Source organism: Leptonychotes weddellii, chromosome 3, assembly GCF_054177405.1.
Source record: "Leptonychotes weddellii isolate Sample4059 chromosome 3, ASM5417740v2, whole genome shotgun sequence".
In the NCBI taxonomy this organism is placed as follows: domain Eukaryota; kingdom Metazoa; phylum Chordata; class Mammalia; order Carnivora; family Phocidae; genus Leptonychotes; species Leptonychotes weddellii.
In genome coordinates, this window is record NC_138371.1 from 122,101,761 (window position 1) to 122,127,484 (window position 25,724).

The 25,724-nt window shown below is 35.7% G+C and overlaps 1 protein-coding gene across 3 annotated transcripts in view; it reads right to left on the reverse strand.

Annotated features, from left to right (window-relative positions):
- FNDC3A (fibronectin type III domain containing 3A) overlaps positions 1-25,724 on the reverse strand; it is a 158,597-nt gene that overhangs the window by 13,120 nt on the left and 119,753 nt on the right. For all 3 annotated transcript variants that reach the window (XM_006746812.3, XM_081814903.1, XM_006746813.3), the window contains 14 exons: positions 25,231-25,369; positions 21,604-21,657; positions 18,339-18,463; positions 17,802-17,976; positions 16,167-16,253; positions 8,851-8,989; positions 8,134-8,202; positions 6,977-7,095; positions 5,098-5,203; positions 4,835-5,010; positions 2,361-2,474; positions 1,503-1,652; positions 1,118-1,401; positions 806-1,018 (listed from right to left, as the gene is read on the reverse strand). In XM_006746812.3, coding sequence (XP_006746875.1) covers positions 806-1,018; positions 1,118-1,401; positions 1,503-1,652; positions 2,361-2,474; positions 4,835-5,010; positions 5,098-5,203; positions 6,977-7,095; positions 8,134-8,202; positions 8,851-8,989; positions 16,167-16,253; positions 17,802-17,976; positions 18,339-18,463; positions 21,604-21,657; positions 25,231-25,369 — 1,950 coding nt within the window. The remainder of the gene's footprint in view (positions 1-805; positions 1,019-1,117; positions 1,402-1,502; positions 1,653-2,360; positions 2,475-4,834; positions 5,011-5,097; positions 5,204-6,976; positions 7,096-8,133; positions 8,203-8,850; positions 8,990-16,166; positions 16,254-17,801; positions 17,977-18,338; positions 18,464-21,603; positions 21,658-25,230; positions 25,370-25,724) is intronic.

Consider the following 25,724-nt stretch of genomic DNA (forward strand, 5'->3'; position numbering starts at 1 on the left):
CAAAGTCGGAAAACCTTGGGAAAAACTGCCACTAGCATTCTGAATCCATGAGATATACAAATTGTTTCGTACAAGCTGAATGAAAAGTAGAAAAGTAAAATTCGGATTCTTAAAATATTAGAAGAGTAACACCTGTGGAGGGTATATGGCATTGTTTACATGGGATATAATGTCAATAAACAGCCTCAGATTTGCATTTGAATAATTTATATTACACATATTTTGATTTATAATTAAAAATGATTTAGTGGGATAATATATGGCATGGATGTAATGAAAATGTAAAAGATGGCAGCAAAGACAAGAACCTGAATATCAAGGGGACTGGCTAATAATCAGAGACTAACCAAGATCTGACAGTGAGGAACTGAACTGTATTTTACTTAGCGCGCAAGCCCTGTGACAGGGGTGTGGAGGAAAGTGAGACATAATCCCTACCCTCAAGGATCTCAGAGGCCTTAAGCCAATTAATCATTTACTGACAAAACTGCCTCTGCTGGAAGTAAGGGTTGAAGAACTTTGTTGTAGCAAAGACTGTTTTTTTACTATAAGCATGAAGAGAGTAAATGGGTTAAGAGAAGAGAGCCAAAGAATAGCCCATTTAATTTTTCTCTTGGCATCCCACTCACAAGTTATAAACAGGAAATCGTCACTATATCTTCTGGTGTTTTGAAAATAGCACATTTAAAATTATTTCTTATCAGAATTCTAACCTTGTTTTTGAAAGCTTATTTACTTCTGTTTATTAAAATTTATATACTTAAGATCTAAGAAACTATATAAAGAAGCAATTAAGAACACCTACCTTCCGTTCTTATCCTCCATCTGAAGGTGGTACTGAATAGAATCTGTTGACAGTGTTTTTGGGGTTCCTTCTCCCCATTTCAGCTTAAGGTTCTGGTGGCTGAAGGCAACACATTCCAGACGAGGTGGATCAGGAGGGAGGGGCTTAGTTTTTAATTTTATCATGTGGCTGAAAGGACCAGCTCCAAGGCTATTCAAGGCTTGAATTCGTATTCTAAGTGCCACATTAAGAAAAAAAAAATCCAGTTATGATTATTCTACTTAAAGTTTCTCTCTGGTTTAGGCAAAAATTAACATAGTTTGTAGAGCGTACCTGTATGTTGTATCTGGTTGCAAATTGTCTATAATATAGCTTGTAACCTTTCCCACTGCCAAGGGCTGTTTATCTCCCAAGTCTATGCTGTAGGCAAGGATTTCCGAACCATGGTCACAAGGCTTTTCCCAGGTTATTGCAAGGCATGTAGAAGGTGAATAAAGGGGATTTTCTATCTCATCATCATTTAGTTCTTGAAGACAAGTCACAATAGCAGGAACTGATGGTGGGGTCACACAGGCTACTACTTCACTGAAAGGACCTGCACCCACAATACTCAGAGCCTACAATTAACAGAGCCCATAAGTTAACAAAAACATGACCAATAAAATGCTCATAGAACACAAAACTCTGGCTAGAGTAGCAAGGCCCTGACCACCTTTACCTGGACTCTGCAATAATAGGTAGTTGCTGGTGAAAGTCCTTTTAATTCATAACTGAGACCAGGCCCACAGTAACACATCTGCATACTTCCTTCCACGCCTCCCCACTCCAATCGATATTCAGTGACATCAGTTCCATTACTCAATGGGACCTTTAAATTAAGAAAGGGAAAAGGTCTTCAGTCTTGACACTGATAAATGGTTTTTGGGCAAAATCTTTACCTGAGCATATCAAAAACTGAACTGCTTTTGAATTTCTTTAAAATGTTTAAGTAGAATTAAAACTGTTCAATATTATATTTTTATTCATTAAGGTCACCTGAATGTAAGATTGGTCAAAAAATACTTTGTTTTCAATAAAAATATGACTGAATCACTTCAGAAAGAGAATTTTGAGGTAAATATACTTCAAAATAATTCTGTTAAGTAATATAAATGTTAAATCATGTAAGGACATTTTCTTTGTTAAATTTCAAAGGAAACTGAAAATGTAATTATCATTACTGATTATTACTATACACAATAAACACAGAGGAGATAATATTATAAGAGAAACAGTATTATACTGATTTCTACGAATGTTTATTCTGAACATTAAACTCACCAGGGGCTAAATATCTCAGTAATGAGACAAAGCCTTTGAAAAAAATACAAAGCACATCATGAACAAGAAACTAAACACTTGTGATGCAAATATACCTTACTTAAGTGCTTTGAAGAGAAAAAAATTCACTTTTTACCACATGAATTTCACTAGGACTTACTGTCTGCATAATTTAGGAAGTGAAATGAAGAGTATCTTTATTATTTTATATGAACTATTCTAATCATTTAAAGTAAGTCAATGGGAATTACAATACCTCCCAATTTACTTGTGCGCAAGTTGCAGATCTGCATGTAACTTGAGGAGGCTTGCATTGATCTGGTGGTCCAGGGGCTGTAGTAATATCACATTTTTCTGAAAATGGTCCAAACTAGAAAAACAAATATAGCCAGTATTTTCATTTTTCACCCACTGATTGCACAGCTCTCCATAAATATTCATAAATTCACATAATAAATAAGTGTATTATCACTCTTCTTCAAGACCAACTGGTCATGATATAATTCTAAAATCATTCACAGAAAGTAAAAAGATTTAATGGTCATGGAAGTCACTGTGGGTTATTTTTAAGTTTTAATTATTTACTGTGTTTTCTTCTCCTGCACCTTTTTCCTTCATGAACTGTTCCTGTAATAAGGGCAGGGTATTAGGGAATTAGGTATGTGGAGTAAGTCAGAAGAAATTATATAAGGAGTGAAGACAACTAAAGGTATGCGAGGTATGGGAGATGGTAGCATAAACTATATCTTAAAATTTAGAGTAACTTTTTTTTTTAAGATTTTATTTATTTATCTGAGAGAGAGCGTGCGCGTGTGCATGACTGAGCACAGGACGGGGAACAGCAGAGGGAGAGGAGGAAGCAGGCTCTCTGCTGAGCAGGGAGCCTGATGCGGGACTCAATCCCAGGATCATGACCTGAGCTGAAGGCAGATGCTTAACCAACTGAACTACCCAGGTGCCCCAAAATTTAGAATGGTTTTAAAAAGAGTCTAAAATGTATATTCTCTGGAAATGCAGAAACCAAATATTTACTTAAGATGATTTTGACAAACGATCAGAATCCTGAAAATACAAATTAAGAACACTAGTATTAAAGATGCTATCCCAGGGTGCCTGGGTGGCTGAGTTGGTTGGGAAAACTGCCTTTGGCTCAGGTCATGATCCTGTCATCCCGGGATCGAGTCCCACATCGGGCTCCCTGCTCAGCGGGGAGTCTGCTTCTCCCTCTGACCCTATCCCCTCTTGTGCTCTCTCATTCTCTCTCTCAAATAAATAAATAAAATAAAAAATCTTAAAAAAAAAAAAATAAAGATGCTATCCCAGTGTACTGAAGCCTTGTGAGGCTGACAAGATAATGACTTCAGACAGCAAACAATGACTTATGTTAGAAATGCCAACAAAGTATTGACATAAGAAATTTCAAAATAAGTTTACAGATACAGATACTGAACTCAGTTGGAGAATGGGACTAAAATATAGTACGGTTCACTAAAATATGAAATAATGGGAGAGGAGAGACTTGTCAGTTTAATTTTGTGAAACTGTAGTTATAGAATAAGGAAACAGAATGTTACTCAATTGAGGCAAGAAACTACTGCTTTGTCCTTAGAGAACCTGCTTTAATGCAGAGATGAGATATGTCCTGGTTGAGTGGAAAGGGCTTTGGCTCTGGAGTCTGACAGCCGTGAGTCTGTAGCTTATCTCTGTCACTTCTTACTTGTGTGACTGTGGGCAAGATATTTAGCTTTTCTGAGCCCTAGCCTCCTCAGCTGTAAAATGGAGATATCACCTATTTTGTCTATTTTATGGACTTGTACAGATACATAGATAATACTTTTTAGTTTTTTTGTTTATTTTTTGTTTTTTTTTAAAGATTTTATCTATTTATTTGACAAAGAGAGACACAGTGAGAGAGGGAACACAAGCAGAGGGAGTGGGAGAGGGAGAAGCAGGCTTCCCGCTGAGCGGGGAGCCTGATGCGGGGCTTGATCCCAGGACCCTGGGATCATGACCTGAGCCAAAGGCAGATGCTTAACGACTGAGCCACCCAGGCGCACCCACAGATGATACTTTTTAAAAAGTCTCATAAAGCCAGAAATGCTTAAAATAATAACTTTTTTTCCTTAGGAAATAACGAATTACAATTAGTAGCCAACTGAAAGTAAATGCTGCATATAACCAGTCTTAAAAAAACTTGATTAGTCTAAGTATTTCATCTTATAGTCTTATTTCTACTCAAACTTACTAAGTAAAACCTACTAGCACCACCTGAAAGGCAAACTTCAGCCCAGCTGAAGCCCAGAGTGTCACAAATTATAAGTGGGGCATGAAAATATTGAGATTCTAGAACAATTAAGTTATCGTATACACTGACCTCTCTCTTACTGATACAGGCTTCCTGAAAACTGTAAAATTTGGGGGCACCTGGGTGGCTCAGTTGATTTCAGCTCAGGTAATGATCTCAGGGTCCTGGGATCGAGCTCCGTGCTCAGCATGCTCTGCTTGTCCTTCTCCCTCTGCCCTCCCCCACTCTCTCTCTCTCTCTCTCCCTCTGCCCCTTCCCCCGCGCACGCTCTCTCTCTCTAAAATAAATAAATAAATAAATCTTAAAAAACTCAAAAAAACCAAAACAAAAAACAACTGTAAACTTTGGAATCACATGTTGAAAGTAAAATGGCTAACTTATGAAATACCACTGTGATTATAACTCAGTCAGCAGAGTCTTCCTACCCCCATTTTGTTAGCTGCGTGCAGTCTGAAGCTGTAAGTCTTTCCAGGAAGAAGGCTGCTCACTGTACATTCTACTTCAGAACCTTGGTAAACTTCTCTCGGTTCATCTTTTTCTACAGGAGACATTTCCACACCATAACAGAAAATGGGTGATCCACCATCGACCAGAGGGGGTCCTAAAGGTGGAAAGATTTATGTAGTTTAACAAAAGGAATATATTTAGTACTAACTTAATTAAAATTTATTACCAAAATGGAAATTACCCCATCGTAACTGTATTTCTTTTGCTTTGGGTCTACCCTGTAATCTGGGAGGGAGGCATGGGCCAGGAGGCACAGCTGGAGTCTGCACAAGTAAAGATTCAGATACCTGCCAAAACAAAAGCAGTAACAAAACAAAAATGCCCCAACCAAATAATCAGACTGTTTTTGTTAAAGGAAAATAAAATGAACACAAAGACTGCACCAATAATTTGAAATTCTACTTGACTTTCAACTGAAAAGAAATAAAGTTCTAAATAAAATAAAAAGCCCAATTAAATTAAAACTCTAATTTTATAGAAACAAAGACACATACTATGTGACTATTATACACGAAGAAAGTTACCAGAAAAAAAACCCCCAAAACTCTTCCTTTTTTCTTTCTACAGTTAACAACAACAACAACAAAACAACCTTCAAGACATCCTAATGGACATTATTTTTGATCCTTTCCAAATGGGTCCACAAGTCTCTTCTAAGGAAGGATGTTTTAACATTCTGTAAACACTGTTTGCCATGTTTTCAGGAGGTTTAGATTATTTTAGTTACTTTACTGTATACTGTATTTTCAACCTAAATACTAATATGTATATATAATCTTTCCTTTCCTCCTAAAAATAATTCAAAAATCAGGTAAGCTTTTCCAAGTATTTGGTATTATTTTAGTTTTTATGCTATTTAAAAAATATATATTAAGTTTTATTTTAAAAGACTTCTCTTAAAAATACTGACACACAGTGCCATATTCCTTATCTGCACTGTATTAATTTTCTTTCCAAGCATAAATAAAATATTTGATCACCTTATTCAGAAAGGTATCCTATACAGAATGCTATAATGCTGAATTAGAAAACTAGAGGCTTTTCTGGGGGGCAGTGGATGCTTTTTTGATTATGTTATGTTAATCACCATACATTATATCATTAGTTTTTGATGTAGTGTTCCATGATTCACTGTTTGCATATAACACCCAGTGCTCCATTCAGTACATGCCCTCTTTAATACCCATCACCAGGCTAACCCATCCCCCCACACCCCTCCCCTCTAGAACCCTGTTTGGTTCTCAGAGTCCGTAGTCTCTCATGGTTCGTCTCCCACTCTGATTGCCCCCCCTTCATTTTTCAGTGGATGCTTTTTTTAATCCGGGAAGATTTTATTAAATAAAATAAGCAATTGGATCCCAAGCCTGTGGGCAGGACATGCACTCAGTTTCATAATATTCAAATTTTCAACACAATACTTATAAATTCATTTTTAAAAAGGTACCTTCAAAAAAATGAAGGTACCTTTATTGCATTAAATTCCATTTGAAAAATAGTAACAGTTCTTAATGCTCCATGAACCCATTCTTGGTTAAATTCATTAAAAAAAAAATCACTCCTATTAAAAAATATACCTCTCCAGAACATTACATATATTTCATATATAATCAATGGCACACTAAGTCCATTTTGGTTAGTGGATATCTAAGAGTAACTACCAACTTTTCTGCAATAAGTAAATATTAGAATCTGTGTTTAAACAGTAAATGATATTTTATGGATTGTCCTGATACACATAATTTATGAAGCAATCAGTCTACAATTATTTCTATTTCTGTTAAGTATGGTTATTGAACATCATCGTAAAATTTATCTTTATAAATTTTCCCACAACATTTTTGCGTATTTGTTTTTCCAAAGCTAAACACCAACCAGACGATACATATTCTCTGAATACGGACTTTCAGCCAAGTACTATTTGAAAAATTCTGGTCACTATAAAATTAATCACCTGGGTTACAGAAATTACTTTGGATACATTTCAAATTTTGAGGTGGCATCTGGTGATCCCATCTTAATAGACCCAAACTTGAAAAAAAAAATCTACGTGTAAGTATTACCGCACTCAGTCCTCCATCACTGATGCAGTAAACTCGTAAACGGTAGAAACAACCTGGATTCAGTCGATCACAAAGATGTTCTCTAGCAGCTCCACTGTATATCATATCCCATTTGTTTCCTGTTAAGGTGAAGAATTATGTTCATGTTCAATCAGTTACAAGGTAATGTTTAACGTTCTGGTATCATGGACACGGCAGGTATCCTAGCTTCACTAAGTGGTTATGTAATTTGTCAGAAACAATTTAAGCTTGCTTCGAGTTTCCTGGAGATGATCTAATTTTCTTTATGTTACAGCTTCCTAGACAAATCTGCATGGCTTTGTTGAAATGAAATATCTCTGTAACTCTGTACAAACTTTGGCTTACGTTCATAATTTGCTTTTAATTAAGCATTTTAAATGTGTTTATTGGTCCAGTAATAACATTATAACACACAAAGAGTAGAAAGAACCAATACCACAGGAAGTTTAGCCTTAATTAAAAGACATTCTTATTATTTTGCAGGAAACAGGTCATTGCATAGAAATAAAGACTGTTAAATGTGTGATTCAAAAAGAAAGTTCACGAGGCGCAGAGGATATTAATAAAACTAGTATAATGTAAGTTAAATTTTACAGGATATTTTTTCTCTGATACGTCTGGTTATAAATCTAACTGAATAAACCTTCAGAAGACTTTAGATATACTGGAACTGAGCAATGCAAACAAATGAGAAAGGAAATAAAATGTAAATTTAACAATATAGGTGTACAGCAGTCTTACATTTGATTCACTATATTTCTAGAGATTATAACTTAAAGTGGATCATAACAGGCAAAATACTAACTGCTATGAACAAAGGAAAAAATGAAAAGTGAAAGAAAAGAGATCATATAAAATGTAAAGTCATGAAGAAGAGAGGCAGACTGGTATAAATCTATTAATTTCTTTCTTTTTTTTTTTAAAAGATTTTATTTGTCAGAGAGAGAGAGAGAGCACAAGCAGGGGGAGTGGCAGGCAGAGGGAGAGGGAGAAGCAGGTTCCCTGCTGAGCAAGGAGCCCGATGTGGGGCTTGATCCCAGGACCCTGGGATCATGACCTGAGCTGAAGGCAGACGCTTAACCGACTGAGCCACCCAGGCATCCCTAAATCTATTAATTTTTAATAGTTATTCTTACCATTAGAACCTTCTGCCATCTCCACTACATACTTATTGATGGCTGCACCTCCATTGTCTTTTGGTGGGTCTATCCAAAGAAGTAAAAGTTGGTATTAGGCAACATACATACAATTAAACAGTGACAGAAATCCTAATAAACAGATTACCAAACCTAAGATTGTTTAAAAAATAAAAAGAATCATCTGCAATGCTTTTTTAATTAATACTAGCATTTCAAGTGATGTATAAACAGGTGTTCAATAAGTGTGTTTTATTTTTTTCAAGTTTTATTTATTTAAGCAATCTCCACACTCAATTGTGGGGCTCAAATTCACGACCCGAGAGATCAAGAGTTGCATGCTCTTCTGACTAAGCTGGCCAGGCACCTCAACAAATGTTTGTTTTAAGTGAATAAGTGATTTTCATTTCTCATGAGAGCTAGGATAACCCAGGTGACTTTAGCTATAATTTCAGTAATCATTCATTTCATGCAGTGCTACCTCTGCTCATAGTCTTACTGCAGATCCCAAGTTCTTCCTGTATCAAACTATGAACTCTGCATTTGTGTGAGTGTAGTTTTCCACAAAAAAGATCCTCAAACAATGAATGATTCTCACATTTCCTATTGAACTTGCTTGAGCTAACAAATGTACCCAACTATCCTAAGAATTATCTTAATATTCAAATCATTTTAATCAAATACAAAAGTAATGATGTAAAAATATGCATATCTTACCCCAAGTTATTTTAAAACTGTGTGAATGTATCTTTCCTTTAACTGAAGGCTTCACAGGTACTCCTGGTTTATCGGGGCATGTAGTAAATTCTACTACTTCACTTGGATTACTTTTACCTTCTGAGTTGTAAGCAATAACCTATGGCATAAAATAACCAAAGACATAAAACAATTAGTATTTGACACCTAATGATAATGGCTTAATGAACAAAGTGATGAGAGATAAATAAGCTCAATCAAATGATAAAGTAAGTTTTCTGATTGTGATGGCTTGTTTATGTGAGAATTGCTTGTCTTCAACAAGGACTGTGCATATATGAAGAATATTTAGGTATAATCCCCTGTTAGGAATCAGTTCTGGGAATACAAGTTTAAGTCTAACATTTTGATACTAACCAAGAGTCATCACAGGAGTAAGCTATAACCCGATGATACTTGATAGGCTTTGGGCTTGATTTATTTATTCTTTTACCATTCTTTGGGTTTTAAAAAGATGTCCACAGATTCTTTGAACTTCCTTTATTCAGATAAAGGCAAATTCCTCTTCCCTTTGAATTGTTCTTAATAACTTGCTTCCAATACGATGTAACAGAAATGAGAGTGTGTAGCTTCCCTACAGAGAAACCCATTTGGTGAGGAACTGAAGCTTCTGACCAATAGAGAGAACTGAGGGCTGACAACCACTTGAGTGAATCTGGAAGCAAATCCTCCAGCCCCAGTCAAGCCTTCAGATGACTGTAGCCCTAGATGGCATCTTGACTGCAACCTCACATAAACCCTGCATGAGAATCACCGAGCTAAGCCAGTCCTGAATTCCTGACCCAAAGACCCTGTGAGAAACTTAATGCTTGTTTTTTCAAACTATTAAAAGTTGCACAGCAATAAACATAATTCATATCTAAGTATTTTTATATTTGACTTTAGAAATTCAATATATATATTTTACTTTATCTCTTCTACTGAACTTAGAGCTCCTAAAGTCAAATATCCAACTTGATATGATTTTCTCTTTTCTAAACCTGCTCCATCTTTGCCCTTCCTCATCAGCAAAAAGTACCATCATCTACCTAGTTGTTCAAGTCAAAAATCTAAGAAACATCCTTAATTCTTCCTTCTCTAAACCTACAACTTAAATCTATTAGCAAATCCTGTCAACTCTACCTCCACTTTTCTGTTTTCTGCTACTACTACCACGTTAGTCAAGGCTTCTTTTATTCTATCTTTTCTGAATGACTATAATATACTACTAACTAGTTTCCTAGCTTCCACTCCTTCTCTCAACCCTATCCATTTTCTACACAACTGCCAAAGGGACTTTGTTACTTATCTTAGAACCTTCCAACAGCTTCTTATTTTACTCAAAATAACATCTAAATTATGGCCTACGATACCCTATGTGATTTCACCCCTGACTACCTCCACTTTACGGTCTTTTGCATTAGCAGTTATTTCCCCTGCCTAAAATGTTCTTTCTGCTCTTGACATGCTAACTCCTTCTTGTTATTCAGATATAAGTGTCATTTCCAAAAATACTTCTTGACTACCCAGACATTCTGTCACCTCACCCTAATTTGATTAATCCACATAGCACTTATCACCATCTGCTATTTGCTTGTTTACTATTCTCTCAACTAGAATATTAGTTTTTTTTTTTTAAAGATTTATTTATTCATTTGAGAGAGTGAGAATGAGAGAGAGTACATGAGAGGGGGGAGGGTCAGAGGGAGAAGCAGGCTCCTCGCTGAGCAGGGAGCCCGATGCGGGACTCGATCCCGGGACTCCAGGATCATGACCTGAGCGGAAGGCAGTTGCTTAACCAACTGAGCCACACAGGCGCCCAGAATATTAGTTATTTTGATTACTGTTGTATTCTTAGTGTTTAGAACAGTGCTTTATTATAGAATAGACGCTCAATAATTATAGGATGAATGGATGATTCATAGACAAGGCCCATTATGATATGACATGATAATATACACAAGGATCTAAGTAAATCTACCCCCAAATAACTCATGCAGCCCATGAGAAACTCAGTAAAATTCGGTTCAATTGTTCAGTTTTGCTCAGGCTTCCTCAGTCCTCCCATGCACTAAAATGGATTTTATTTGCTGCTTTACAAATTGACTACAAAGAGGGTCAAAACACTTCTCAATGTGGTACACAGTGTTTACTTAAACCTATAACTAGAAGAAACTTATTAAAGTAAGAACAGACTCCCTAAAAGCCAGAAAGATCCACTAACTATATTTTTAAGACTATATATTTTGGCACTGCCTCCTTTTACTTCAGTTAGCCATAAAGGTTATAAAGCCATATGGTTATCTCCCCACCCCCACAATTTTATAAATAATAAAAAACATTCATTCAGTTCCCCACCACAGAGGGAGCACTGTGCTAGGAACTCCAGATGTGGTACACTCTTTATCTTCAACAAGTTTAGAATCTTTATGCAGAAAACAGGCAAGATACTAATCAAAAGATTTAGGCAATAGAAGAAAGATTACTAAGGCATAAAATGGTCCTTTTTTGAAAAGGTGATTGGAAGTGTTACGGGGTCTTCATGGGCAAGAGCAGTAAAAGGGCAAGCTTGGGTAAGAGAGAGAACAGAAAGCCCTGGGTATAGAGCAGAAATGAATAGTAAACAGTGAGCTCTGCTCAGGGAAAAATAATCAACCTGGTGAGATAGCCAGTTCAAGTAAGGAGTGAAAGGCAGTGCATTTTAAAAACGAAATGCGTCAGAATATAAAAAATCTTACATGAAACTAAGGAAATTTTTTAGAGGGAAAGCTGTATTTCAGAAAGATTAATCTAGGTATAAAATAGAACTTAGAAGCTAATTAGAAGGTAAGAGAACAGATTGATAACAACACAGAACAGATTTGGAGATTTAGTATTCTTCAAAACAAAAATGATACCTGATAGAAGGCAAAGAGATGATGTATCCAAAGGAGAAAGGGACATAATAAGAACTTAGGACTAACTTGGGCACACTTAGATTAAGGCAAAGGAAAAAGGAAGACATCACAAAATGACACTGGACAAGATGAGGAGGAGGAAGGGAATATGTTTATGTACTTTTTCATTGATGCTGACATATAAGTGTATAAGTGAATTTCAAAGATGGAAGATAAGAGAAGTTGATGGATCCAAATACTGACTGATTTCTCTCCACCTGTAAAAAGACCTCAAAAATAGCAACAAGCCGCAGTGAAAGTATTTAAGGGTTCTCAGCTCAAGGTACTCAGAACTTGATCTTTAGAAGCCTTGCTGCTTGAAAAAACACTTTTTAGGAACTTTAGGAAATAAGACATCAGCCTCCTAGTGGCCCAGAGTCATAGGGACTGGCCACTAGCCTCTGAAGCCTTTAATTATAAGAAATATTATAATTAACAATAATTATAATTTTAAATTTGGACAACAGGTCTTAGCCCAGCTTCCAATGAACCATTTGATGGAATCAGCATTGTATGCTTGTTAACACCACTCTGAATTTTAAATGATTTTAAGAATTTTGGCTGCTTTCTTATGCTTTTCTTTTTCTTTTATCCTTTAAATTTTTTCATTGTTCCAACTTTTTAGTATTTTGAGTGTCCTAGGATTGTCTGTAGTGTAGAAACTAGAACTTTGGCATTTGGTAAACTTGGTCATATTAGAATTTTATGTTAATCATACCCTTATTGTTTCTTTACAAACTGTAATACACTATCTAGTCATTGCTTTCTGGGTTATAATATTTTGCTGCTTTTTCTTAGTATTCTAAGATTTCTTTAGTGTTAAGACTTTATTTTGATATGGTTTGCTTGAAAGAGGAGTCTGCAATGTCAAACTAGAAAAGAAAGACTGAGACAGCAATAGGATTTAATTCAAAAGCCTCTCACCTGGCACCCTGCATAAGGCAGATTCAAAATGTCTGAGCCTCTAGAAGACTTCACACAGTCATCATTTTCTATTTCCTAATATTTTTTTCCTCCTCTAGATCAGTGGTTCTCAAATTTCAACGAGCCTCAGACTCACTTGGAGAGTCTGCTGAAACAGATTGCTAGGTCTTATCCCAGAATTTTTGATTCAGTAGAACTGAGGGGCCCAGAAAATTTACATTTCTTTTTTTTTTTTTTAAAGATTTTATTTACGTATTTGACAGAAAGAGACACAGCAAGAGAGGGAACACAAGCAGGGGGAATGCAAGAGGGAGAAGCAGGCCCCCCGCGGAGCAGGGAGCTCGATGTGGGGCTCAATTCCAGGACCCTGGAATCATGACCTGAGCCGAAGGCAGAAGCTCAACGACTGAGCCACCCAGGCGCCCCGCGAAAATTTACATTTCTAACAAGTTCCCAGGTAATGCTGATAGAATGGTCTGGTGATCACACTTGGGGAACTACTGGTGATAAGAACTTGGGGGTTCTTATGACTATTTAAATTTATTATTTAGGGGCACCTGGGTGGCTCAGTCATTAAGCATCTGCCTTCAGCTCAGGTCATGATCCCAGGGTCTTGGAATCGAGTCCCGCATCGGGCTCCCTGCTCAGCGGGAAGCCTGCTTCTCCCTCTCCCATTCCCCCTGCTTGTGTTCCCTCTTTCGCTGTGTCTCTGTCAAATAAATAAATAAAATCTTTAAAAAAAATTATTATTTAATAAGCCTTTATATAATCCCTTCTTATAAGCCAGTGATTTGTTACAAGGTTGTTTAGAGACACTATTTTCCTATCCCCTCTCTAGTTACTTGGGGGTACTTTTTGTAAAAACCTATTGTCTCCTTGGAGATTCTGATTATATACCCTGCAATTTGAATGTGACTGCCACAGTGAAACAATGTTAAATAAAAATTTGTAATTTTTTAAAATAGTGGATCATGAGAAATTTAACTCCCATATGTGTAAATAAGATTTTTGTCTCTATGTGGCAATAACACCATGGTGTTAAATGATAGAAGAATTCTAAGAATTTTAATAAACTTACCAAATTATAAAGATCTTAACATTTTCCCCTTAGAAAATGTTAATCATTTTCTAATCATTACTGAATGATCATAACAATATTACTGAAGCAAAATATAATCCAACATCATCATAAGAGGAAAACCGAATGAATGTACTTACTCTTAGGTATTTTATAAATCTTGTAAATATGAAAATTCTATTTGGAAATTAAAATCACTCAGTGTTACCGTGAGTTTTAAAAATGAAGCTAATATATAAGACAAAGCATAATAAATATAATTATTATGCTCTCCATAATCAAATTTCTCATTATTAAAAATTTTCTAAGGTTCTCAAGGAATAAAATTTATCTTTGCTTTTTAATAGTGAAAACAATTTACAGTGGCTTCTATCATTTATTTGAAATGATTTGATTAAACAAACACTAACAGGAAAATTCAAATGCTGAATTTATCAACTAATAAGCATTTTGTTGTATTTTTAGAAAAACTTCTGCACAAAAATGTAGGCTGGCTTACATTAACTGGTATATTAACTAATTCAAACACTGTCTCCAAGAACTAGCAATGTATATCCCTGATCAAGTCAGAGTTAAAATACTCTGAGAATGGAGGCTATACTATGAAAGATACAGAATTTCAGGAATCTCCATAGTAGATGAATTTTCAAAGCTTGCTACTTACTGCTTCAAGTGAGCAAGAATGATATGTATAGTCTCCATGCCTCAAGCAAGCAATAAATGACATGTAGAGTCTCTCTGCTTTACACCTGAAATAATTCAGTGTAAAGGCCAAGAGGTGGGTAAAACAAGGCAAGTATCTGTGCTAGGGGATAGGTGGGTTGGCTGGAGGCAGGCAGCATTTGCCTAGTAGGAACTCAAACTCCCTGAATAGAACTTTACGGGAGGGGAGGAATTTGTTCCACAAACTAAATATAATGAACATAACTGGGGCAAAGTTTCTTGCTGATGACGAAGGGAGCTAGAAATGAGAAAAAGGAGAAAACTAGAATTAACCTGTGGTATTGGATTAAAATTGGAGGTATGTGGTGTAAACTCATGGTTTAAAAAATTGATATATACATAGAAATACAGATGTAAATGTATTTGTGCATATAAATTTTGTGTGTGTGTACGCACACATAAATAATATACATACATACATATAGTTCATAGCTCTGTCCACTGAGAGGGTGTCCAGGAGCAGCAAAACTGTTACAGCAATTAAAGTATATTTAATTCCCAGATTTTGGCTTCTAAATACCATTGTCCACTAAAAGGACCCAAGTGCTTTGAGAAATAAACCAATCCCAAGGCTGAAGAAGGGAAAGTACAAGATGAGACTTGAATATCATGTGCCAGAAAGGAAAGGCTCAAAGAATGATGGGGGGGCACATTTCAAAAGGATCTGAAAGCCAGCCTGAAGGGGCTCCTAAATCTGAAACAATCTGAGTCTCACAACTGATAATCATAGTAACAAAAATAACCCACTCAGTAAATAGGAATCCATGAGTTCATACTAACATAAATGAGAAAAGAAAGCTTTTCTTTATAGTATAATGCCAACTAATAAATGTAGAAGGAATGATAATATTAAAAAAATCACCACTTGGCAACTATTAATCAATAATAATTGACTCAGGCAAGAATTATCAACGGGTGTTAAAACTAACAGGTGAAAGTTTGACAAAAACCAAGATGTTTACATAGTATTTACAAAATACTACAAAGGGAAAAAGAAAACCTTATGGTGAAGAAACATGGTAGAAATAATCTTCATCAAGTCACTACCAGTAATGAGACAAACTGAAATTGTGCACCCTTTGATATAATGTACTTAGAAAATAAAAGCATTACTTTTTCAGGTATCACGGACTAAAAAGCATATTCTGAATGTGTTTAACAACATCCACATTTTAGAAGATGTTTGTTCACATTATACAAATAAAAGTCCCATAAAACATTAAAATTGATTTGAATTTAAATATATATACAGTTTGACAATGTTACATAGTAAGAAAGTAAAGCAGTAATCCTCACTGAAAGGCCAAAACTATTTTAATTTAATTTTTAAAATTTTTATGTATTTTTGAGAGCGAGTGAGAGAGTGAGTGGAGAGAGGCAGAGGGAGAGAGAGAATCCTAAGCAGGCTCCACACCCAGTGCGAGGAGTGTGATGCAGGGCTCAGTCTCACAATCCTGTTATCATAATCTGAGCTGAAATCAAGATTTGGATGCCCAACTGACTGAGCCACCCAGGCGCCCCAAGGCCAAAACTATTTTAGATTTAAAACCAAGGAGTAAGGTTTGTACTTAGCTTTAAAACAACTGGAACAACAACAAGAATAACAAATAAATCTTTTAAGGGCTTTCAAAGCTTACCTTAAATTTATACTTTGTACTACGTCTGAGATTCTTTACTGTGTAAGCAAGGTCTTCTCCATCATATTTAGGCTTAAAACCGTATCCCTGGAAAGGGAAAATAAGCTTTCTCAGATGTCTAACAGCAGAAATATGGGGAATAACAAACATGTAAAAAGACCCAGGTCTTTTTCATCTTCTACTGTGTACAAGGTGATTAATGCTCCGTTTACGTGTAATCCTCACCTTGATACTTCTATCTTGAATGGACAGATCCAGAAATGCTAATGAATGTTTATAGGGGGATGGAGAACTCATTCTCCATAAATGCAGTAACGAAGAGAAGATATTTGTGTTGACAGTAAAGTCAGTCAATGGTAACTTCACCATCAGTAAGCATATCTCTAACAGAATTTCCTAGACAGATGTTGCAAGAGCTAAACAGAACTATAACCATTTAACATATTTAACTTGCCCTGTGCTTAAGTAAATAAATAAATGGTTGGCTGTGCTGGCAGGTAGGCATGTCACTTAGATATTGGATTGCTATTTATAGCTCCAGGGACAATGCCTCACTACTTTCCCAATGTTTTTTTTAAAAGTTGATATATAATTCACATACTGTAAAATTCCCATTTTAAAGTATGAAATTCAGTCATTTATAGTGTATTCACAAGGTTGTGCAACCATCATTGAATTCCTAATTCGACAATGAAGCCTGTACTTTATTTTTTGGTTAGCAGTCACTTCCCCTCTTTTCTCGTCCACTAATATACTTTCTGTCTCTATGGATTTGCCTATATCCATAAGAAATGGAATTACATAATATGTGGTCTTTTTTGACTGGGTTCTTTTACTTAGCATAATGTTTTCAAGGTTCATTCATGTCGTTACATGTGTCAATACTCCATTCCTTTATATGGCTCAATGATATTCCACTGTATGGATATATCACACTTTGTTTATCCATTCATCAATTAATGGACATTTGGGTTGTTTCCACTTTTTGGCTATTATGAATAATGCTATGAACATTCATGTACAAATTTCTGTACGAACATGTGTTTTCAATTCTCCTGGATATACAGCTGGGAGTAGACCAATACTATTTTAATGGCTTTAAAGTAGCTCTGAAAAGCTATGAAACTATCTGGAACTAACAGAAGACACCCTAATTCATGTTAGCTCTGTTCTAGCTCACAGGAGACAAGCTACTGAAAACCTGATTCTGGCAGCACTACATAGTGTCATGTGAAGCTCTTCATACCTTCTGTGGTCCTTGGAAAAGCAGTGTATGAACAAAGCTGGAAAAGATGGACATATTATTTCCTTATTTTTTCGAGCTGCTTAGGCTAAAAGGCTGTGGTGATCTTCCCCTCTATTTTCTCTAAAACATATATATTTAAAATGCAGTCTATGCTATTTCTAGGCACAAATGTATACAAACACACATAAAAAACAAAACCCCCTCCTACACATCAAGAAAATAAAAGATTGAATTCTTCCTCACTCCCAATTCCTCCTAAATGATAACCAACCAAGGACTCAAAGGATCTGGGCAAGGATCTAACTATTGCGGCACTATTTACTTATAAGGATTGACGTTACCTGAAATAGATTTTAAACACTCTACTTAAAATACATATTCATACTTACTGAAGTTTCTTCCTCCATCTCTAAAATGTAAGAAATTCCTTCATCTGATGGTGTTCCTGAGGGCTTACTCCATTGTAAGGATAACCAAGTAACACCGGCTTTAGTTAATACAGGACTTGCTGGCATAGAAGGGGCACAGCCTGAAGTGTAATATAAGACTTCTTCACTAAAACCACTGTTGAAACAAATGGTTTTTAAGAACGAATGAAAAAGAGTTGGTTTTATAGCTAAAGAACTCAATGTGATAAACGACATTTTTTGAAAGTGACAATTTTTGATAACTAATTATAATCCAAATAATATATCCTGGAGTTAATATTTTTATGATAACCAGATCAGAAACCTGAAAGTGAATTAGTATTCTTTTAAAACTGCAATTTATGTAACTAACATCTCTTATAGCTTTTGCTGGGCTAGTAACACATCTTTACTATATCAACATAAACTAAAGCAGAATTTTTAGTGGATAATTTGGACCCTGAATAATTTATGTAAGTGAAGCTGACTAAATATTATTTACATTAAAATGTATCTTACCTTGTGCCATACTCATTTTTGGCTGACAGTCTAAATTTACAACCCATTGCTGGTGACAGTTTAGTAATTTTAAATTGCTTCTGTAAGCCCATATAACACTGACAAAATTCTCCATTTCCTTTTCCCTAAAAAAAATGGCTGATTATTATATATCACGTACATTATTGTAAAAAGATAAATCCACATTAATTCCTGCTTGATGAATAATAACATATTAGCTAGTGTACATTAAAAGTCATCTTTGTTACATGAATCATGGATCTCAAGAGAAAGTAGAGACAACACACATCTTTTAAATGATACTTACTGTTCATTAAATGCAGAATTTACAAAGTAGGTGTTTTTGTATACCTTCTTAAACTAAGTACCCTGTTTTAACTGATGGTAAATCTCTGGCTTTAGTAAAATAAACTCTTTCCAGGTATGGACCCCACAATCTCTATGGGCGGGGAGTGGTAGTAGTGGAAATAGGGTGATCTTTGATATATACAACTGGCAGTGTTTCTCAATCTATGAAAAGTTCTACACAAACAGTTTTAAGAAAAGGTCCCTAACTGATCCCAAAACCTCCACCTTAACAGCTGCTTACCTATAAAATAAAGATTTTGGAACCACAACTGCCTAGGTTTAACAGTGAAGGAAAATAAGCAGAGAGAAAAACCCAACTGCAGGCAAAAGAAAGGGAGAGAGAAAAGTCTGCAGCTCAGGACACCTAAAGAGTTTGAGAAATTTAGGATGCTACATAAAATGGACAAGTTTCTTATTCTCCATCCAAACTTTTCTTTATTATGTTTGTAGAGGTAAATTATGGTTTTAGGGTGACTTCTGCTTCAAAGAAAACCTTCAGTCTGTATCTGGCTGCTTTACTACACTTTCCTGTTTTAATGGTGTCCACAGTTGATTCTACTGAGTTGTCTAAATAGAAAGTTGTATCATCTCTAAATAATGATAATTTTGCCCCCCAGCTCAGCCACTATTTGGCTGTACCTCTTGTTTTAGTTCCAAATCATACTGCATTAATGTTAAATAAAGGTGGGAATAACTGACAACATTGACTTGTTTCTGCTTTGACTAGAAATGCTTTTATTGTTTAGTGATGGTACTTCACTTAATACAAAAATAACTATCAGATAAGGAATTATCTTCCTATCCCTAATTTGAGTTTTAACTAAGTGCTAAATTTTATCAAATATCTTTTCATAATTTATCAACATGTTTTTTCGTTTAAATTACTATGACAGATTTCCTAGTTCTAAATTCTCTTAAAACTTCTGGCATAAAACCTACTTATTTGTGCCTCATTACTCTTTTAATATAGGCATACCTTGTTTTATTGCACTTCAATTTACTGTGCTTCAAAGATAGTGTTTTTTACAAAGTCTGGTTTGTGGCAACCCTGCATCAAGCAGGTCTACTGGTGCCATTTCTGCAATAGCATATGCTCACTTTGTGACTCTGTGTCACGTTTTGGTAGTTCTTGTAATATTTCAAACTTTTTCATCATTATTATATTGTTACGGTGATTCATGGAAGAGGCCAAAATATCGACATTAATAGGAGTTTGGCAGAAGTTGATTCCAACCCTCGTGGATGACTTCAAGGGTTCCAAGACTTCAGTAGAGGGAATAACAGCAGATGCGGTGGAAACAGCAAGAGAACTAGAATTAGAAGTAGAGCCTGAAGATGTTACTGAATTGCTGCAATCTCATGATAAAACTTAAGTGGATGAAGGAAGAGTTGCTTCTTATGGATGAGCAAAGAAAGTGGTTTCTTGATACAGAATCTACTCCTGGTGAAGATGATGTGAAGATTGTTGAAATGACAACAAAGGATTTAGAATTTTATATAAACTTAATTGATAAAGCAGCAGCAGGGTTTGAGGGGACTGACTCCAGTTGTGATAGAAGTTTTAGTGTTGGTAAAATGCTATCAAACAGCATCTCATGTTACAGAGAAATGGTTCATGAAAGGAAGAGTCAACTGATGCAGCAAACTGTCTTTTTTTTTTAAGAAACTGACAAAGTCACCCCAACCTTCAGCAAGCACTACCCTGATCAGCCTGCAGCCATCATCATCAAGGTAAGACCCTCCACCAGCAAAAAGATTATGACTCACTGAAAGCTCAGATGATGGTTAGCATTTTTTAGCAATAAAGTATTTTTAAATTACGGTATGTACATTGTTTTTTTTTTTTAAAAAAAACAATGCCATTGTACTTTTAATAGACTACAAATACAGTGTGATATATAACTTTTATGTGCACTGGGAAACCAAAAAATTCCTATGACTTGCTTTGAGATATCTGCTTTATTGTGGTTGCCTGGAACTGAACTTGCAATATCTCCAAGGTATGCGTATATACTGCTGAATTCCTAAATTATCAATGGAATTTCTTCTACTCCCTCTGGCCACTCCTCTTAGCTGTGGTATAAGCAGTATGGCAAGACAGAACATAATAAATGACAGAAAACAAAATACTAAATAATAAAGCTCAGTATGCTTGCTGTGGTAGGCTGAATAATGGCCCCCAAAGATATCCAAGTCCTAAACCCTGGAACCTATGAATGTTACTCTATTCAGGGACTGTACAGATGTTATTAAGTTAAAGCTCTTTAGATGGAGACATTATCCTGGATTATCTAAGTGGACCTTAAATGGAATTACAAATGTCCTTTTTAGAGGGAAAAAGACATGAAGACAAGGGGAAAAAGGCCACGTGATAATGGCAGCAGGGGTAGAAAAGGCCATCTGATGCAGCCATGGATTCATGGTAATGACCTGGTAATGACGAGAGCCTCCAGAAGCTGGAAAAGTCAGGAGAATGGATTCTCCTCTAGAGTCCCTGGAAGCAGCATGGCTATAATGACACCCTGATTTTGGCCCAGTGAGAGCCATATTGGATTTCTGGCTTCCGGAATTATAGGAGAGTGTGTGTTGTTTTAAACCATTAGGTTGTGGAAATTTGTTAGAGTAGCCATAGTAAAAAGTTACACCTGCTTTTAAGGCTGATGTGAAAAAAAAATTCCTTCATCAAGGTAATTACCCAAGTGAAAGCTTTGAGGGGTTTAAGTCAAAAACAAAAAACAAAACAAAACATAGGGAGGTCCAGTCTGTAATGTTTTCTAAGAACACCATTAATTCACTCATGCACCACCAAATCATTCATAATGTTTTTAAAGAGGAAAATACTATTAAAACAAATTATTTCTGCTTGAGGATATATACATGTAATTTTCTCCTAATTTAAAAGATTCAATTTACTTACCTCATCCCATTCTAAAATAAAGCTTTGGATTTTAGAACCATTGTCACTAGGTGCCTAAAAGAAATACCAAAAAAAAAAAAAGTACAAATTAGTACTTTTGTAAGAGATACTGTGTGAGGATCGAATCTGAGGAATCAATTGTGTTGCAGATGTTCTCTGTAGCTTAACTCTGGAAAAACTGCACAGAGAATACAGATATATATATATATATATTATATAACCCCACAATCCTTTTAAATGCAAGGAAAGAAAACAAAGCAAGTCTGTTCAAGTTTTTCTGAACACTGAACAATCTCTTGTAGCAAGAACGATCTTAACTTTCATAATCCATTAAAAAAATCACTTTGCCTTTTGTCGGAAGGTTTTATCAGCTTTAAGTTCCTAGGATCGATCCTGTCATTTTCATTAAAATTCACCTTATAATCTAAAAGTAATACTGTGTGATACACTAGAGAATGAAAGAACCAGGATGCTTAGAAGAACTTCAAGAGGTCACACTGTCTGGATCTTTGCTTCTAGACACAATGTCCCCATTACCTAAGATTGCTCATTCAACAATCTGTTAATCTTCAGTGGTGAAAATTTCAGTCTCCCTTAGCATTTTATTCTAGTATTTAATCACTCCAGAAGTCAAGAATTTCAACCTTATTTCTACTTGAATTTTCTACCATTTCAACTTGTTTCCTCTTTAGTCCTCACTTTAGATGCAGAACAATGGATCTCTACTCCCCTTATAATAGCTTCATCCATTTGAAGACAACTGACTCTAAGACTCCTTTTATCAAAATTAAATAATCTTAACTTTTAAAATTATTCTCCAGAGAATTCCTATAATTCTCTGGACTCTACTGGTTTTTATATAATATTGCCAACCATGGTTTTTGGTTTTATTTTTTTAAGATTTATTTATTTATTTGAGAGAGGGAGTGAAAGAGAGAGAGTGAGCGAGCATGAGTGGGGGGAGGGGCAGAGGAGAGGGAGAAGCAGATTCCCCGCTGAGCAGGGAGCCTGATGTGGGGACTCAATTCCCAGACTCCAGGATCATGACCTGAGCCGAAGCAGACACTTAACTGACTGAACCACCCAGGCACCCCTATTGCCAACCGTGTTAAGAGCAATCAAGAATGGTCAAGTTTTTAATAAAGAATCTTTTATACCATGGAGGTCCAAATGATTTGTTGAACATTAACACAGATGTACTTAAAAATTGTAATTTTTACCTGGTGAACATGACCAGAATTTGCTCTGTAAGTTACAGGCGTGGCAGTTAAAAGTGATGACAGTATGGATGGGGCAGAAAAAGAAACCTTGGGAAATTCAACTCAAACAGCAAAGGAAGAGAATCCCAAGGTGGAGAAGATTGCAAATCTCAGCAAAAAGTGTGTGGTATAAAATACATTTCCCCATAATTAATGCCTTCAGATTGCTCTAGTCTAGTTGCTAAGGTCGCACATTTATTTTGCTTAATTTTTTCTACTTTATTTTGTGAGGCTTTTCAAGTCAAGGAAATGGATTCTCCTCAACTCCCTGGAAGAAGCATGGCTATGGTGATACCTTCAACAACCTGTGACCATTTCTCCAAGTTAGAGGGGAAACTATTATGTGTAAAGTGTTCTTTACCTTATCTCATTTAATCCTCAAATCAACTCTTTGTAGTACTATTATCCAAACTATACAAAAGAGGAAATGGAGGCTTTAAGGAACCCAAATAAGTTGCCCCACATCAGTCATTAAGAGTAGAGCAGAGCTGAATTTGCTCTGACACAAAACCAGCGTTCCTACCCAGCAGTATTCCAGAAGCTGAGCAACAAGAGGTCTGGTGGATACTAGTAATTATAAGAGGGTAAAAGACCAACTTCAGTTAGCTTTTTATCATCACGGTGCACTGGCAACTCTGAACAATGTCAGTTGATAAAATACTTCTCTCAACTGCTACCCCACTTGCCACCCATGCTATGATTCTCATGCCATGTTAACCCCCAAGTAATACTTTCAGATTATATGAGGCAGTAGGGTCAAAGGATCTGATATTTAAGTCATAAACTACATTAAGCCAGTTTTCTTCAATTTTAACATTAAATAGCAACAACAGTTATCATGCTTATTATGTTCCAGGTATTGTGCTATGGGCTATACAGATATTATCTGATAATCCTCCCCACAACTCTGAGATACATAATACTATCCCCAGTAACAGTAAAAATGATTATCTCTTTCCCCAACCATGCTATTACTCTGCATATACAGGACCATTTCTAGAAGAGCATAAGCCTGGGTAACCTATGTAGGCAACTAAGAGACCTAGGGCCTAAGGGCACTGTTTGTATCTTACAGACTTGTTGGGATATTGTTAAAGACAAATTTCAAAATTCAATGTTATTTTATCTTCAAAGAGCAGTACACCCTGTTGAAATCTCAACTACATGAAGGGCACCAGGCTGCTACTTTAACTGCCCTACCAATAAAATGCTACTCTAAGCGACATGAAATTAGTCATACTTATCACATACAAAAATGTATGTATGTACATACTTGTCTGATTTACATGTGCTAACAGTACTTTTTAACTGCATAAAGCATCTAATATCCTCAGAAGAACTAGGGACTAATAAGCCCCAAACCAGCTTTCAGAAAGAAAGCCAGGGCCTGAGTTTTGCTCTTGGCGTAAGAGTAGATAATTAAATCAAGACTAGTAGTTATTTTCTTACTACAAATTAACGGTTGCTAGGAGGGGTAGTACTCCCTTCTAGGGGCTGTTTAGAAATTTTGTTGGGGGTGTTTCTGACCATCACAATAATGGCAGGGGGAAGAAAAGCTGACTTTTATGGGTGGGGATCAAGGATGCTAACAATTTTGCACAGTGTGGGACAATCAATACAAAGAAGAATTCTTCTCTTTCTCTAGGACTTTAGAATGTCCTCCTGGACATTCATGTAGGTGAAATATCTGTTTATAATTATCAGAGCCTAGAACCTAATTCCATTTTACAAGGTATTTTTTCTATAGTTTTAAGTTACTGGATTTTTCCAAAATGTAAATACTTTGCAATTTGAGAAAGACTGTACTTAATTTGTTCAGAAATTTACCAAGATTCATGTATCATTTTAGTAATTCAAGTCTCCAATGACAATGCTGTCTGTGCTATCTGAATTATCAATTCTGTGGTGTCTGTCCATTTTATTGTATCTTCTTGTGCAGCTGGGCACAAACATTTATATATTAGCATACATATTATTCTATTAAAAGAGTATTTAATGGAATATTGCTTTAAGATATCATATTTATATTTCTAAAACTATGAGTCTAGTTATTATGAACCCCATTTTATGATAAAATTCAGGATATAAAGGCATTGTAATGAACTTGAGAAGCACTGCTGAGATTCTGTTATCCCATGTCCAGTATAATAAGGACTGCTAATTATATATCAGTCTTCTCTGCTATATTTACATATAGTACGAAAAATCACTAAGAATATTATTTCAAGATTTAATATATGTAAAGAAAAAGAACAAGTTAGCTTAAAGTTCTTCTTTGCCTCCAAACAAGAACAACTGAAATTTAATACTAGTGGGGGGAGGAGGGAGTAAATGTCCAGTTGGAAAATACTCTAAAGAATATTCTTACCTTCCATTGCAAAGTGAGTGAATTTTTGGTCCGATTGGCTATCCTGGGTGGATTAGGTATGTCAGGTTCACAGCTTAAGGTGGTAAAGCTTTCAGCTTCTGAAGGAGTGCCCCTCATGGAATTGTATTCTGCCTGGACTCTATGGCCATAAAATAAATAGTTTTAATCAGCAGAATCGTTGTATCCTACCTCCAACAGCCATCAGCCTTTAAGTACTTGGCAAATCAGTAAGGTGCCCTCCAAATGTTCTATCAAGAAAACAAGGGTGGGCACCTGGCTAACTCAGTTGGTAGAATATGTGACTCTTGATCTCTAGGTTGGGATTTCAAGCCCCATGTTGCGTGTAGAGATTACTTAAAAATAAAGTCTTTAAAAGAAAAAAAAATATGCGCATCAAAGTAAAGGATGGCTCTTAAAAAAAGAAATATAGGCTAGACCAGCAGCTTTCATCCCTTTTTTTTTTTTGACTATAACACAAAGTAAAAAATACATCT